Below are 15,738 nucleotides of genomic sequence, written 5' to 3'. Positions count from 1 at the left end.
GGCTAATTCCTCCTCATCATAATTATTTTTCCTGCTATTATCTTCCCATCTAAACTTTAGATGCAGTTTTTCTAGTTTAAAAGAAAAAAAAAATCTTTGTTAGTTACGTAGTTTCGAAATGAATTTATATTTTAACAAAGAGATCATTGACATATTTATGGTCTTGAATTTTCGTATCAAAGAATATGGTATGTCTGTTCATATTTTCAAGACTTCTGCTGTGTCCTTTTAAAGAGTTGTAAAGTTTTCTTCATATATTGTATATTTTTGTTAATATATGATTACAATATTCTCAATTTATTATCTTTTATGCTGCTTTTGTAAATGGAGTCTTTAATGCAAAATACTTTCTAATCAGTTTTAATATTAAAAGGCTAGTGCTTTCTGTATATTATATTAACTTTATACCTTACTTTCTCACTGAATTATCTTGTTAGTCTTTCAGTTGGGTTCTCGTTTCCAATTGTCAAATCAAATAAAGTCATCTCTAAACATGATAATTTTGTCATATGTGTTCCATTTTCATGTCTGTAGTTTATTTCTCTTGTCTAATTACATTGGCTAGTATTTCTAGTAAAATATTAAATAGTGGTGATGACAGATATATTCTTTTGTCCTTATTTTAATAGAAATATCTCATGTTTGCCCATTAAGTTTGATGTTGGCTTTGGACTAAGGTGAATAGATTTTTTTCATAGTAAAGAAGCATACATCTATTTTTGTATGCTTTTTATCAAGCATATTTATTGAATTCGGCCTAAGCACTTTCAGCATCTATAGAATTATGGCTTTCATCTTTATATCTGTTAAAACAATTAAATAAGTAAATGGATATCCTAATCTAGAAACTTCATTGTATCCCAGGAATAAATCTTATTTGGTCATAATGTTTTACTTTGCTATTTATGCTGTTGAGTGTTGTTTATAATTATTTTATTTAGTGTTTTTGTGCCTATACTCATAATTGAGTAGAGTATGTAGTTATTTTTTCTGAATCTTTATACATCTTTATATAAAGGTTTTATGGACCACAAGAAAAGAATTTGGAAGTAATTTATCTATGCTCTGGAATAGCTTAAATAGCTTTGGAATTTTCTCTATCGTGAGCTCACAAGAACATATTGTATATATCTCTTCCCAACTCCACATTAAGTGACGTCACGCGTGCATCTTGACATCAGTCATGGTTCGAACATTCACACAACAGAAATTGGCAAACATTACAAATCAGGCGTGTGTGTGTGTGTGTGTGTGTGTGTGTGTGTGCTGTTTGTTTTGCAGAGACAGTTGTTAAACATTCAAAAGAGTACTACTGAATCATTTTGTCTTCTAATGTTTGATAAAAATTTCCCTGTGAAACCACCTAGACTTTGTGCTTTTGTGGCAGTCACGATAGGTCTTTATAAACTTTATTTTGCCTATGGAAAATAAAACTGTTTCAATTTTCTATCTCTTCTGGCGTCAGTTTTGTGAAATTACATATTCCTAGAAAATTATCCACTTGATTCAGACTTCAGGCATTTGCACACCATTGAACAAAGTTAGTTCTTGTGGTACTTTTTGATTTTCTCTGGTTTCTATGGCTTTTCAAGCTTTATTTTGTATATTTGAATTTTCTTTAAGTTTCCTTGATCAAATTAGTGAGTTTTTCAAGAAATTAGCTTAAAGATTTATTATAGTTTTTTATTTTATAACTGAGTAATATCTGTTTTTAGCTTTAATAATTCATTACTTTCATTTCCTCTTGGCTTATTTAGCAGAGCGTTTTCTGAGTTCAGATTTTTAATTTATCTTTTACATTGTTTTCTTTTTTAAAAAAAATTATATATATACTTAAAGCTGTTTCCCTCTTAGAATGGCCTTGGATCTATTTTGTAGATTCTAATAGGTAACCATTTCATTATCATACTTATTTAGCTATTCTATAGTTTGGACTTGTATGCTATGTTTGCCTTGAGATTTAAGAGTATTAGAAAATTTCTAGGTAGAAGGGCTCTTTGCAACCTGATTTTGTTATTAATATTTAGTTTTATTACATTGTGATGTGATCTGAGAGTTTTGTACTACTTCTATTCCCCGGAATTTATTGAAATTCTATTTGTGGCCTAGTGTATTATTTGTGGAAGACTGCATTTGCCAATATGGTCAGAGCAGTATTTCCGGCCCCACACGCTCTTCCAGAACTTGGCCACTCCCCCATCAAAAGGTGGAGTCTATTTTCCATTCCCCTAAACCTGGGCAGGACTTTTGTGACTACCTTGATGAACAGTTAAACTGATGCTGCATGACTTCTAAGACATAGGTCATACTAGATAATATGGCTTTTGTCTCGCTCTTATTCTTTTTTGGTCCTCTTGCCCTTGGAACTCAGCCACCACGCTGTGAGGAAGGCTTTACCAGTCTACAGAAGAAGACCACATTGAGAGGAACCGAGGCCCCGAGGCGATAGCCAACATCAAACACCAAGCATGTGAGTATATGATTTTTCAAATGATTCTAGCTCCCAGATTTCAATTCTTCTACTGAGGCCTCAGACATTATAGAGCAGAGGTAAATCATTCTCAACAGTTGATCAAACACTGTTTTCAATATCATTAACTCTATTCCCTATGCTGTACTTTACATCCCATGAATATCTCTATCTATCTATCTATCTATCTATCTATCTATCTATCTATCTATCTATCTATCTATCTATCTACCTCTAGCTCTCTATAGATATATAGATATAGATAAAGATATATTTAATTATAGTTTATATTCAATATTATTATTCTACATCAGCTTCAGGTGTACAGTACAGTGGTCAGGCATCTACACAATCTATGAAGTGACCCCTCCCCCCCATAGGTCCAGTATGCAACTGGCACCCTACCTGAAACTAACATGAAAAAAAAATAAATTAAATTAAATAAATATAAAAAAAGAATAGTGGTTCAAATCAAAACAAACAAACAAACAAACAAAACCCTATGTTTTCTAGTCAGTTGTTGGTTTGAGGTATTTTTTTTTTTTTTCCCTATAGGGTGTAATATAGTATCATTACTATCATTTCTGCTAACACCTTAAACTGGCTTCATGCCTTAGGTCACAGGAAATGGCCTACAAGATGCTACAGTTCTGGCCTCTGATATTGTTCTGACTTCATCTACACCCTCCACAACCATCCTGTCCCCCTGCTAGATTACTATCCTAACCACTGGCCTCCTAGCTCTACTTCATGCATGCCAGGCATGTTCCTGTCTCAATACCTTGCACTTGCTCTTTCCTCTGCCTGGATGATTTTTCTCTCAGATATTCTCAGGTTTCCATCTCTCACTTCCTTCCAGTTATTACTCCAATCCCACTTTCTCCGTGGTGCCCTCTCTGGCTATCAAGTCTTAAGTTATGAACACATGCTCCCTTTTCTTTTCGTCTTAGTAATTATCTCTAACATACAGATGAGACTTTTATTTTTTATTTATCGATGCTTTCACTCAATTGGAAGTTAAGCTCTTTGAAGGCAGACATTTTTGTCTTTATTCACCCCCCTTATGTCCCCCTATCTCTAGTGTTGGTAACAGTGCTTGGCACATAGTATGTGCTCAGTAGATATCTTTTTAATGAATGAATGAATTTCTAAGGATCCAGGAGAAGAAAGGACGCTGTGAACATGTTCATTATGCTTAGTTCTCCTTGTGCTTTACAATTTCCCAGATATAGCAGCATTTACTGCCCTGCCTAGCCTGTTCTCCAGGGGACCTTGGCTATTTGATTCATACACTGTATGAAGTAAGTTCTAGAAAGATTCCAAGAGTCAGATGAAGAAAGGAAGAAATTAGATATAAAAAGGAAAGCTCTCTCTTGAGAGAAGAAATTTGAAGGAGAGGATGGTTATATCGGTTTCTTTAATCAAAAACAAAGAAAGGGACTGCATCTTATCCTCTTTGACCCTCCTTGATTTGGGAGAGACTGATGAGGTACAGCAAGATAAATAAAGGAATAAAGAGCTAATCCACAAGAGAGAAGACTGCTTTATTGTTCTTACACAGATGTCTGTCCTTACAACATAGGATTTTTTTTTTCCCTTTGGGGGAGGGTGGGAATAGGGTAAAAGGCAATTCAAATTGGAATCTCCAGGCAGTCTGTGTTTTAGAATTAGCATTGCATTATTTTCCTGGCTCCCCACCCCCTCCTGTCTTTTAGTTGAGGAACATTTGCCCTGGAACCGCACTGAGAGTTTGCATTAGTGTCCCTGAGGACAGAACTCTGACCCCACAGACTAAGGAAGCTACAAATGGAAAATTCCAAGTTGCTGTACTCTTTTATTTTCATGCTAATGATTCTGCAGAGAGTATGTAAAGAAACAGATGCACAAGAATAATAAAGAGTGGAGGGCCAAGCACTCCTTTGACAACACTGGAGTGTTTTTTTCCAGGAGGGTCCTGTGTCTATCTGTGCTTCTAGAAGTCCAGAGAGGTCAAGGTGAAACCAGGGTTTCATAGTATGAAAAAGCTGAACTCGCACTGACATAGAGAACCCTGGCTCTGGGTTTCATATCCTGATTGGATTTGAAAGTTGTGTAAGTTTTATTTCACTTCCTTCAGGCTACTCTCTTCACCTCTCAAACACAGATGAGCACATCCTTCAGTTCAAGGCCGTGGGGAATTCCCACTCTTCCTGGACAATCCTCTTACCTGAGTTCAATAATACTCATCCTTTCCTTTGATCCAACGAAAATGGCACCCACTGTATTTTCAGTCTCTGGCGACTTCCCCTGTATTCTGTTCAATGACAACATACTCCCATCTTTTCCTTAGAATAACTTCATCCTGGGTATAAATCCTCAAGCGGGAGACATATAAGAGCCTACGTTCTGCAAAGCCAAATTGTCTCAACCTCCTATTCTTAATATGCAAACAAAAGTTATGTTTAACGGCACCACAGGAGTGCCTCGCAGAGGAGACGCTAATCAGAAACAGAACAAGCATATCTAACCTCTGCTTTGAGGTTACTTCTCACACACACAACCTGCCAGAAATTGAACAAGAATGCCCTTTGGTCACTCCCCAAGTTCTCTTTCACACTCAGAAACCACCGAGGGGGAGTTCCTCCAGATTTGGTACCTATACAAATGGTTTCTTTCATTCCAGGGGTGGCTTTAGAATTTTTATAATCAAAGTTCATAGGAGTAACAACTGGGTGGAAATGTGTGAGCGGAGAGGGAGGGGACACACGATTTGTTTTAAAACTGCCTGTCTATAGCAAGAACACATTTTTTTTTCCTCAGTGTGTAGGTTTCTATAAGGTGATTAGGGGAAAGAGCCTTACACCTTTGCAAGTAGAAGTTGGGAGGAATAAAGCCCTTTCTTTGCACCTGAGTAAAAACAACTTAGCAGTAGCCACTCCCAAGTGATATATGATAAACTTGGCTTTCTCCTTCCACCCATTTGCTTAATTCAGCTCTCATTTTCATCCAAGGTGCCGTCCAATCCTTTGATCTTCACTCATCTCTCACTTCTCTTCACTCTTACATCTAGTTTGGCCTCTGCTTTCTAGGTGCAGGGACTTTTCTCTCCCATTAGACTATAGGTTTCCTGCAGGCAGAGCCCACAGCCCCAGTGCAGGGTTCCTCTAAAAAAAAAAAAAAAAATTAAACAAAATAAATAAATAAAATAAAATAAACATGGTTGGGTGACTGATTGAAGAAACAGAAACAGGCCCTGGCAGTGACCTAAAGCATATGGAATTCTGATTAAGAGAATTGAAAAGTCAAAAAGCCCAAAACCACACCCTTTATAAAGTACACACATCCCAACAAATCCAAAGTTATTGGAAAAGTAACAGCCCTCTCCCCTGACCAGCCCCAATGAAAAATTTCATTAGAACGGATAAAGAAGCAGAGCAGTAAATATTAATAGCTGGAAGGGGAAAGCTGGAGGACAGCAGGCTAACTGAGCAGGTGTTCACCTCACTCAATTGCAATCCACTCGCAGCCAACAACGTCATCGTTTGGCTTTCTTGAGCTCACCGACAGGCCATTTTTCATGATTTTACCATTTCTGGCCAAATGCAAACTTTTTAATTAAATGTACCACATAATTCCAGATGTTTGTTTATTTGTTCCAAAAGGGTTGTAAAAATCTCTGCATGAGGAAAAACCTGTGGCAGGGGTAAAGCTTTCTACAAGAGGCAGGGAAATGAACGAGTTGGAAGAACTGGGACTGGGAAGTTAACGCTGGGCAGAGCTCTCCACAGAACATGCTAGACGAAAACTTTCGGTTTCAAACATCTCTCCTTTGATGACCTATGATTGAAGACTAAAACACATTGGCCTCTTAATTAGTTTTTTAAAGGCTACAGCTCATCTTGAGCCAAAGACTGGAAGAGAATAAATTTTTGTGGCTGCTCTGCCCGCTTCATTTTTGTTTGCTGCTGTTGCCCCGAGCTCGACTACATCAATTCCAGCCGTTTTCCTTCCATTTAACCAGCAAGATGATAGCTCATGCATGAGGAGTAGGGGAGAATCTTGTGTGTGGGGGGTGCACTGGAGAGGTAGTACAGGAAGAAACCACAGCTTTCCTCACACCATGCCAGCTTCTGAGCAGCCTTCTGCTCTCTCTGGTGCTCTCTATCCCTAAAGATAATCAGTCATTAAGTCCGTCTATTGCATTTGCTCCAGAATGTTGCTCAGTAGCAACTGCAATATCTGCTTCCTTTATTTTCTGTTCCCCCATCCAGCCAGTAACTCCAGGCTTCATCATCAAATGCTAGATGATTTCAACATTAGCCTAAACGGATGCTGGGCTCTACATTTTGGTTTCAAAAGCCAACATCAGAAATACTTTGAATAACATGGGGAGGAAAAGCATTGACTGATCATTTTCTCTGATGCCCACGCCAGGGATACCCAGTGACCAGACCGTCAGCAACCCCAAACAGCATCTGCACCGTGGTCACAAGGTTCCCTTTACATCACCCCCATCCCTGCTCCACTGGCAGTGTCCTGGCCCCAGCTGTCTCCCCCATCTGTTACTAAGTTGTTTCCTAAATTACCTTTGCTAGAAACGTGCTCTTTGGAGGCAACAGAGTCTGCAGTCACATAGTCTGGTGTCAAGAAATGGAAAGTGTCTAAAACCGGAACAAACTCCCTTCAATGCCACCGCACAGTGGCCTCTCGAGTCTAGACTCTTTTTTTCCAATTCCACCTGCACACTGTTTACAGATTAATAACCCCACAGCACAGCTTTAAATCAAATCTAGATGCTTCTGCCTGTTCAAAGACTGCCATCATATGGACCCACCCTGTGTAAGTAACCGTATTTGTGACTTTTTCAAAACTAGGTAGCTTCCGTGTGGTTTCTTTATCCATTTCCTTTGTTTCTGGAATGTCCTTCTTTTGCCCTCCACCTACCTATGCCCTACGTGTTCTTCAAAGCTCAAAACCACCATCTTCCAGACAGCCACGCCTGACTATTCCAGCCTTGACTGGTTCCCATCTTTCCTAAATATTTATAGCACTTATCCCAGCTTGGACCAAGTAAAGCAACTCTGAATTACATAGTGCATAATATATTGTTTGGTGGGCATTGCTTCATTTTTGGTGTCTCCTCAATCAAACCATAAATTCTAGGAAGACAGATGCTATGCTCTATTTCGGAATTCTCTGAAAACGCTAATATATACTTTGTACACAGGGGATACTAAATAAAGACATGCTGGAGGAGTCCACGACAGTGCTCAGAGCAATACTTGTCACTTCAGGAGTTAGATTTGACCAATGGAAGGGATAAGAAACAGGCAATAACTCTAAACTTTCAAGACATTTAGAATCTTCAAACCTGTCAATCTCAGACCCTCCATTTTTTAAGACAGAGGGACAGGTTTTTACTACCATTTTTTATTTGCACTGACTGTTGGGGAAAGGGCTATTCTTTTGACTGCTCATTCTACAGAAGTAAGGTTTGTCACTGCTAGATGGGGGTTGGGCGGTGATCCTATTTTTCCCTCCTTGCTTAGCTTCTGGAATGGAAAAACCAAATTCCTAGCCTCCCTGTGTCTATGAGTACACTACAATTCTGCCCGAAAAGTAGAGAAATAAAGCAGTCCTGGAGACTGCAAATGAAAGATCATCCTTGGAGAAAAAGTATAAGAAATGGACCCTATGGATTTCAAATGCTTAAAAGAGGTTGCTTCAAGTTCCTGGCTAAAGTCCATGCCAGTCTTGGTAATAGTCTAACAGATTCATCCATCTTCAGATTCCACTTGGCTTGGTCTTCCATCACTGCCACCTGCCCAGACAGCGAGTGCACACATGCACATCTATCTATATATATGCGGAAGTTTTAATCTACACTACCCTCCATTCCAATCCACCCAGCCCCGCTCCATACAGAGTGAAGCTATTGACCCTGCAAAGCAGGAGGGAGATGAATTTGATGACCCAGACTAGAGTTTTTAAACCATTTCAGCAAGCTTTAGAATCAAAGGAAAAGTACAATTTATTCAGCACTTAGTAAAGTCCTTTTACTTTGGAACAGAGTGCACACACTGAAAATAGACTCCCACTGCCACGCAGATAAAATAAACCTGTCAACCACTACTGTCAAATCACTAGTCACCTCAATTAAATAAAGGAAACTTTAGCAGTTCTCAGCATCTGAGAATTCCACCAAGATTATAAACCCATAAAAGCATTACGAAGGAAAGAAAACTAAAGTAATGGGTTCTGTTGAAAATGTCATCAGAGGAAAGCATTTTACATAATTAGAAAATGCTAATAATAGCTCTGCTCAAAGAACCAACATACTCTCCCCGCACACAGCCACGGCAGAGCATTAACATGAAGTCTGAAAGAAGGGAGCCACTTATTCGACAGGACCCACAGATGAATGGTGTCCCCTCAGCAGGGAGGCCTTCCTTGCCAATTATTAATGTAAGATTCTCTTTCTCTCTCTCTTTCTCTCCCTCCCTCCTCTTTCCCTCCCTCCTCTCTCCCTCCCTGTCCTCTCCCTCCCTCCCGCCCTCCATCTCTCTTTCTTGCTTTCAATATACTTTCCAGAGGGAGGCTAAATCTGTTAGGATTTTATGAACCTTCAATGAGTCAGGGATGTTTCTGAGAAGTCATCCGATGGTCAGCTCGCTTGAAAGACTACAGATGACACTGGAACAACATGGGTTTCAATGCACACGTTAACGTAGACAGGAGTTTGTTTTCTATAAATACGTACAGTACTGTCAATATATTTTCTCTTCCTCATGATTTTCTTAATAACATTTTCTTTTTTCTAGCTTCCTTTATTGCAAGCATACAGTATATGATACATATAACATACAAAATATGTGTTAATCAACTGTTTATCCATATGGCTTCCAGTCAACAATAATCTATTAGTAATTAAGTGTGGGGGAGTCAAAAGTTATATGTGGATTTTCGACTCCACAGGGGGTCGGCACCCCTAACCCCTACATTGTTCAAGGATCAATAATAATCAAAATATTCCAGAAAACAGAAGGCGACAAATAAGCAGGCTGCCTTAGTCACAGGGTCTGATCTCAGGTGAGACCTCCCTGGCAAGGTCACCAAAATGATCAGATTGCTTATTCCATCGATTTAAATGGCCCATGAGAACCAACAAGCAGTAGGCAAAAAGATTCCTTGAGGCTGAACTACTAAGATAACCTATATAAATGCATCTATTTTCCTTGAGTCTTTGCTATTATTCTGTGTAGATTTTGTTTATTATAACAATCAAACTGACTTAGCTTGCACACCTCCTGTGGGTTGACAAGGCAAGGTGGTAGGGATATAAAACATAGAAAATGTTCTAAAAATTGTCTGAAAGAGACAGATTACCTCCAAATCCTATAATCCTAGAACAAATTGTGACGAACCGTTTGGTGATCAGGCAGCCCCATCTTGCACCCTCCCAAAAGCATTGTGCTGGTGGCATGCAGTTTCTCTAGCCAACATCCCCATCCCAGATGTCTTTGTCTACATTGCCACATCTTCGCATGCATCCGTTTAAATTTTCCCCTTATTCATTTCACTTTGGCTTATTTAAATAGTTGAAGCAAAATACTTTGTATTTATGGCTTTTGTGAAAATGTATTTGCTGATATCTTAGGCTAAAACTAAAAATTAAAAATAAAAACACCTGCAGTTTTTCTTTCCATCATTTTCTTCTTTTTTGCATGGCCCACATTGAGCTGCTTCTTGGAAATATACAGAAAAATCAATTGCTAGGTATAAAATACAACTCATATTAAGGAAACTGCAAGTGACAACTAGTTACGATAAGTTGCTATGTGAATCACTCTGTGCCCGTCCCAGCAATCAATTTCAAGCACAAATAGACCAAGGCCCTGGAATAGGATGAGCACCTAACAACTGTGTCTATAAAAATAACGGCAAGATTGCCAAGGTTGGCTAGAAGTGGGATGGTTATCATCTCCATGGAAGGTTTCATACCAGATTTCCGCTTGGTTCCTTTTTATGCATTTAAAGTCCAGTGCTTGACATGACAAGCTAACTATGGCATATCTTCAAGGTAGCTGTATAAGCATCAGGGAAAAAGTAATAATTCAGAGATGTTCACTGGGCTTGTAATTACTTTGCAACATGTGTGTACAAACAAACTGGAATGGGACCCTCGAAGCGATAGCTGTTGGTGAGGTAGGATTAGGGTAGATGTGCCAGATCAGCTGTTTTAACCAGCATCACCACCTTCTTCTAAGGTTTTCTCTGCAACTCAGAGGAAGAACTGCAAACTACACTTCCCAGGATTCCCTTGGCATATGGTTCCAGACTAGAGTGTGTAAGAGAGAGACACTGGAGTATGATTTGGAAATCTGGAAAGAAGGAGGGCAGGGCAATGCGTGGACAGCCCTAATGTTGGAAGCAGCATCCAAGCGAACTTCTTGAGAGTCTCCCCACAGTGGTGCTGAAGATTAGAAAGTCAGTAGGAGATCCCCAGGGGTTCCTGAGATGCCCAGAAACTTCAGCAAGCTCTTGAAAATTACTGGACTCGGGGCCGAGGTGGAGACCCTCGGTGGTAGCCTCCCTGGCTCTCAGGCCTTCCCTTATTATGTAAGTCATTCCTTACATTAAAGCGCTTCATAATTTGCATATATAGTGTGTCTTCTATTTCCCCTGTCTGAATTCAGACTGGTACCACAAGTAGCATTTTCCCATTTGGTTTTTTAAATTTTCTCTGTTCCAGAATTTATAGATCTGTAATTTTAAAAAAGCATCAGGGAGGAGAGTAACAGGTCATTCTTTTGATAGAAATAGGCAAGGGTGATATACTTCTCTGCAGCCTTAGCACACGCTTTGGAAATCCACCCTGGCAGTGGGCATCTCCGGGTTGTGCCTGTCCATGTACTTTCTTTCCTTTCCCTCCAGCACAATACCACCGTTAGCCCTGCATTTACTTCATAGGTCCTGTGTGAAGGACAAATATCAGGGGTGGCCTGGAAATCAAGGACACAGAGCTTTAATTTGTTTTCCCTTGCCTCTGTTCCTGAGTGACTCAGTCTTCCCTAGAAATTCTTGGTGTCTCTCTGTTAGATGGGAATAATAATATTTACCCTCCCTACTTTATAGGGTTGTCTTGAAGATGATATGGTCTATGCTTTAAAGAGAAATTTCTTCCCCGAAAGACACAATGGTCTATATAAATGCAAATTCTACTTCTAACAGCTACCAGATAAATAATGGCAATATGTGTCATGCAGGGCTATGTCCTATCCATGCAATGTATTTAGAGACATTTCTCCAACAAACATTTCAACATTCTTCATAATGGGAATGCAAAGATATAGGATGAAGATATAGTATGTAGACTAGGTAGCAGCTGAGAACACTGACCCAACCCATGTTCTCTGTACTCTGAAGACATGCTCTGAAGACGGCAGAATTCTCAGGGAGATTTCAGGTAGACTGTTCTAAAACCATATCTATAACACAACCTACATCATACTGAGAGTTCAGTTCCTTCTTTGAGAGCTTCTATTCTAGTAAAACAGTTCCATTCATTGTCTCAGTTTATCCTATTCACTTTCTACCATCAAAGCACCACAGTTCGAAAACTATGACATTAAAATAAGTATCGACATGAAAGTTATGCAATGTGGCTAAATCTGCCTGGCAATGGATCAATAGATACGGCTTCCGTCCATGATCATTTGGATTTCTGAAAGCGACAGAGTTGAGGTCTGAGGTCCACAAGGCTGGCCTTTCACTTCAGTATGTGCTCACCTCCAAAGGAAGATGGGTCTCCTTTCTCAGATGCAATCAAGTTATCTCACATGGGTATCTAAGTTACTGACTTTCCTCTGGATGTTTATCACTCATCATTTACTGAACAAATATTTATTGAGCACTGATGATGTGTGAGGCCCTGTGCCAGGCACAGCAGAGATAGTGGTGAGCATATAGATATAATCTCCTCCACTCCCCACAAGAGCTTATAGCCCACCTAGAAAAATAGTCTCTGAAAAGGTAAAACTGACCTAACATGAATGTGTGGGGATGTGGGATCAGAGAACACTCCTTGGAGTTGTGATACTTAAGCTGATACCTGAAGAATGAGTAGGAGTCAGTGGTGTGAAAGAAGAAGGGTTCAAATCTGTACCGCGACTCAGGGCACTTTCATTTATGAGAAGTTCGAGATATGCATTTACCTCTCCCTCTATGATACAAAGCAGAATGTGAACAATTGTGCTAAGGAAATAGAAACAAATGTTATAAGTACCTCAAGAAGGAGGAACATCAAAACAGATGAGGTCAGAAAAAATGTCACATAGGAAGCAGAAAACACTATGCATTACTCTCTCTACGATGTACAGATTATCTGTAAGTTACAGATAGAGTCCTCTATCTCCTGATCATTATTCTGAGCCCAGACTTTCTTTGCATTTGAATCTAGAGTCTTTGGGACATGAATCTTGGGCCTATCATACTTGACATTGGAAGTTACAAAAAAGGACAAGTAAAGGGAAAATGGCATGTATAGAAAAATAGCAATTTTCACATGAACTACTGCCTGTCAGTTTGTGTAGTTGTTGGTGCGGAATGAAAAGAGATTGGGAATTGGACGAATCAAAAATTATTTGCAAACAGAACTTCCACTTACGATTGTAGAGACCAAGTTTCAAACATCATGGAAGATTTCACTTGGGAGAGAATTGATGTAATTTGCCTTCACAATGTAAAATTACCTCTCTGGACAAATGTTTGTAAGATGTTTCCAGGAGGGTGGCAACAAATGATGCTCAAATAGTTTGCTAATTTATATGATCAGAAATTTAGAATAATTTCTTTAAATTAAATATGAAAAAAAACAAGATGACACTAAGTGGTTTCATTCTTGGTGCCAAAAAATATGGCTTCCCCATTGGTCATTGTGTGATTCATGCCAAGCTGAAATATATCAGTCTCATCTCTTCAGTCCAATAATTTTTCAGCCTTAATGAGCTTCTTTACCTCTCTCTTTACCGGTCTCCTTATGACATCAGACCCAAAAGACCTGGCCATCATTTCATGATGCTGACTTGCTTTTTCACCATCCAAGTCCTTAGCACTGATCAGGCAACAAGGGCATTAAATGCATAGGAAAATTCCTCAGTAAAATTGAGACATCAGTTGTTGGCTCCCTTTAAATAACATTTTCCCCATTGATGTTGGGCTCTGATGTCAACCAAGGGTACCTATTTTCACTCTAACTACCTTACGCATTTTCCATATTCCAAATATTACTCAAAATATCTTTAAAACTTATTGTCTTATATTTCATCTCTTCAAGGTTCAGATTTATTATTTTACTATTACAGCGACAGGTGATCTTTGTTATATTGATAATTAACATTTATCTGATCATGTCCTCCTGTTGTGAAATCTCAATTTCATGAGCAGATCAACTTTTACAAGTGGGCTCCAGGGCTCTGAGACTTTAGTTCCTATGCAGTGTATTCAACGGGCTATAGAGTAAAATTACCCTCATTCAGATACAAAAAACCAATTAATAAATCCAGGAGGCTATGATGCTAGGCTTAATATGTTTTTCTTTCTAGATAAGGTATTATTATTTGCCTAGGGGAATTCAAAAAAAAAGAAAGAAAAAAGTCTCTAAAGAGATAACGCTCAGAACCTTCATGAGGACATTTAGTGAAGAAGACCTATTCATGCCTCTCAAAATATAACATGTTGGCAGCTATTTATTCTACCTGTCCTTGAGCAAAATTGATTTTCACAAAAATTGACACACAATGAACAGAATCACCATTGACCCCTAATTGAACCAACGTATATTTAAATGTAGAAAAGTTCTACTGTGCCCAGACATCAAAGACGCAACACAAGCCCAAGTCACAGATAACTGGAACCTTCATTACTCTCTTGATCATTTCCTGCAGAAATGCGCCATTTGCCCAGAGCCTACATGTCTTCTGAGAGGACTAACTCCATCACTCTTCTCTACAGCCTCTCCTCCTACCCACCAACCCTGCAATGTAGCTGGATGTCCAAGCTGGAACAGTCCTTATTCAGTGTTCCCTGCATGTTCTAGGGGAATTTCCTGCTTGGGGAAACGACATTTAAAGTATGGAATGCCCTTAAGCTAAGCCTGTTCTCACTTACCTTTAGAAGGTAGATTCACAATTAGGAAACGTGGCTGCAGTTATATCCAGGATAAAATGGGATAAACAAGTTATAGCACATGGACTTTTTCGGTCCTAATGAGTTCCAACAAAGGTGATTCACATAGTCCTGGGCCTGAGTAGCCAGCTTAGGGATAAGGCATTTTTAAATTATATTCTATATAGGCTCTAGAGATGGCAATAAGAATTCAAGGCTTTGGAAAAACTAGGTAAGCCAAATTAATATTTCAAGGATCAGAGAATTCAGGGAAAATGACACACTGATTCTCTTCAATGTTTCCAGGAAAACTGGAATTCCTTTTAGCTGCAATGCAGAGTTCATTCATTTTTAAATTACAGATTTCAACTATGATACTCCCCAACAATGATACTTCTACAAATATTAGTGAATTTCTCCATTTTTCTTCATCGCTTTTGCTGGAGGTAATAATCTACTTAGTAATTTTTAAGTACTATAACCTCTTTATTTAAAGAAAAAAAATTACAAAATTATGCCGTGAATTTATCTGCCTTCCCAGTAGACTGCCACTAAATTCTGCTCAATATGAGTTAAAATCGCTAGGTTTGACAGGCATGGTTTTTTCATCAAGGACTTAAAAAACACTATGTCCCTTCTAAAGTGCCAAGGCAGCAGTCACGAGCCCAGAGCCCCACACAGCCAAGTGTCCCTCCCGCAACAACTGAGAGCAATAAACAGATGAGTTCCTACCTCGGTGACTGGTGAGATCCCTGGAAGCAGAAGGCAGGGGTGTGTAGTGGCACTCCGGAGAGGCAGCAGCACTGTCACTGGAAACCTGCGTGATAAAAGCAAATGTCAATGTTGAAATAACACCAAATACTAAACACCTTCGTTTACCAAACATGTCTCCTTGGGATCTGGGTTTGGAGAGAATATTATTGACCGAGACTCATCTTAGGAAGCAAGAGTTGTCTGAGTTGAGATAATATAGTGGTGAGTGTAGGGTAGAATACACAGCTCTGAGGGGCCTTGGTACAGGTGGCAGTTGCTCTGACACAAAGGGGCTGTTTGTTTATTGTACTGAACTGTAAGCAAGAAGGAGGAAAAGAGAGAGGTTGGAGGTAAGAAATAATGTAGACTTA

General features: G+C 39.1%; 1 protein-coding gene across 1 annotated transcript in view; it reads right to left on the bottom strand.

Annotated features, from left to right (window-relative positions):
* The window catches only part of LRMDA (leucine rich melanocyte differentiation associated), a 1,023,793-nt gene that overhangs the window by 198,722 nt on the left and 809,333 nt on the right, over positions 1-15,738 (bottom strand). The window contains exon 6 of the mRNA XM_019745989.2: positions 15,347-15,431. Within this exon, the coding sequence (XP_019601548.1) occupies positions 15,347-15,431 (85 nt within the window). The remainder of the gene's footprint in view (positions 1-15,346; positions 15,432-15,738) is intronic.

Source organism: Rhinolophus sinicus, linkage group LG07, assembly GCF_036562045.2.
Source record: "Rhinolophus sinicus isolate RSC01 linkage group LG07, ASM3656204v1, whole genome shotgun sequence".
NCBI lineage: Eukaryota > Metazoa > Chordata > Mammalia > Chiroptera > Rhinolophidae > Rhinolophus > Rhinolophus sinicus.
This window is presented reverse-complemented; position numbering and strand designations above follow the sequence as displayed.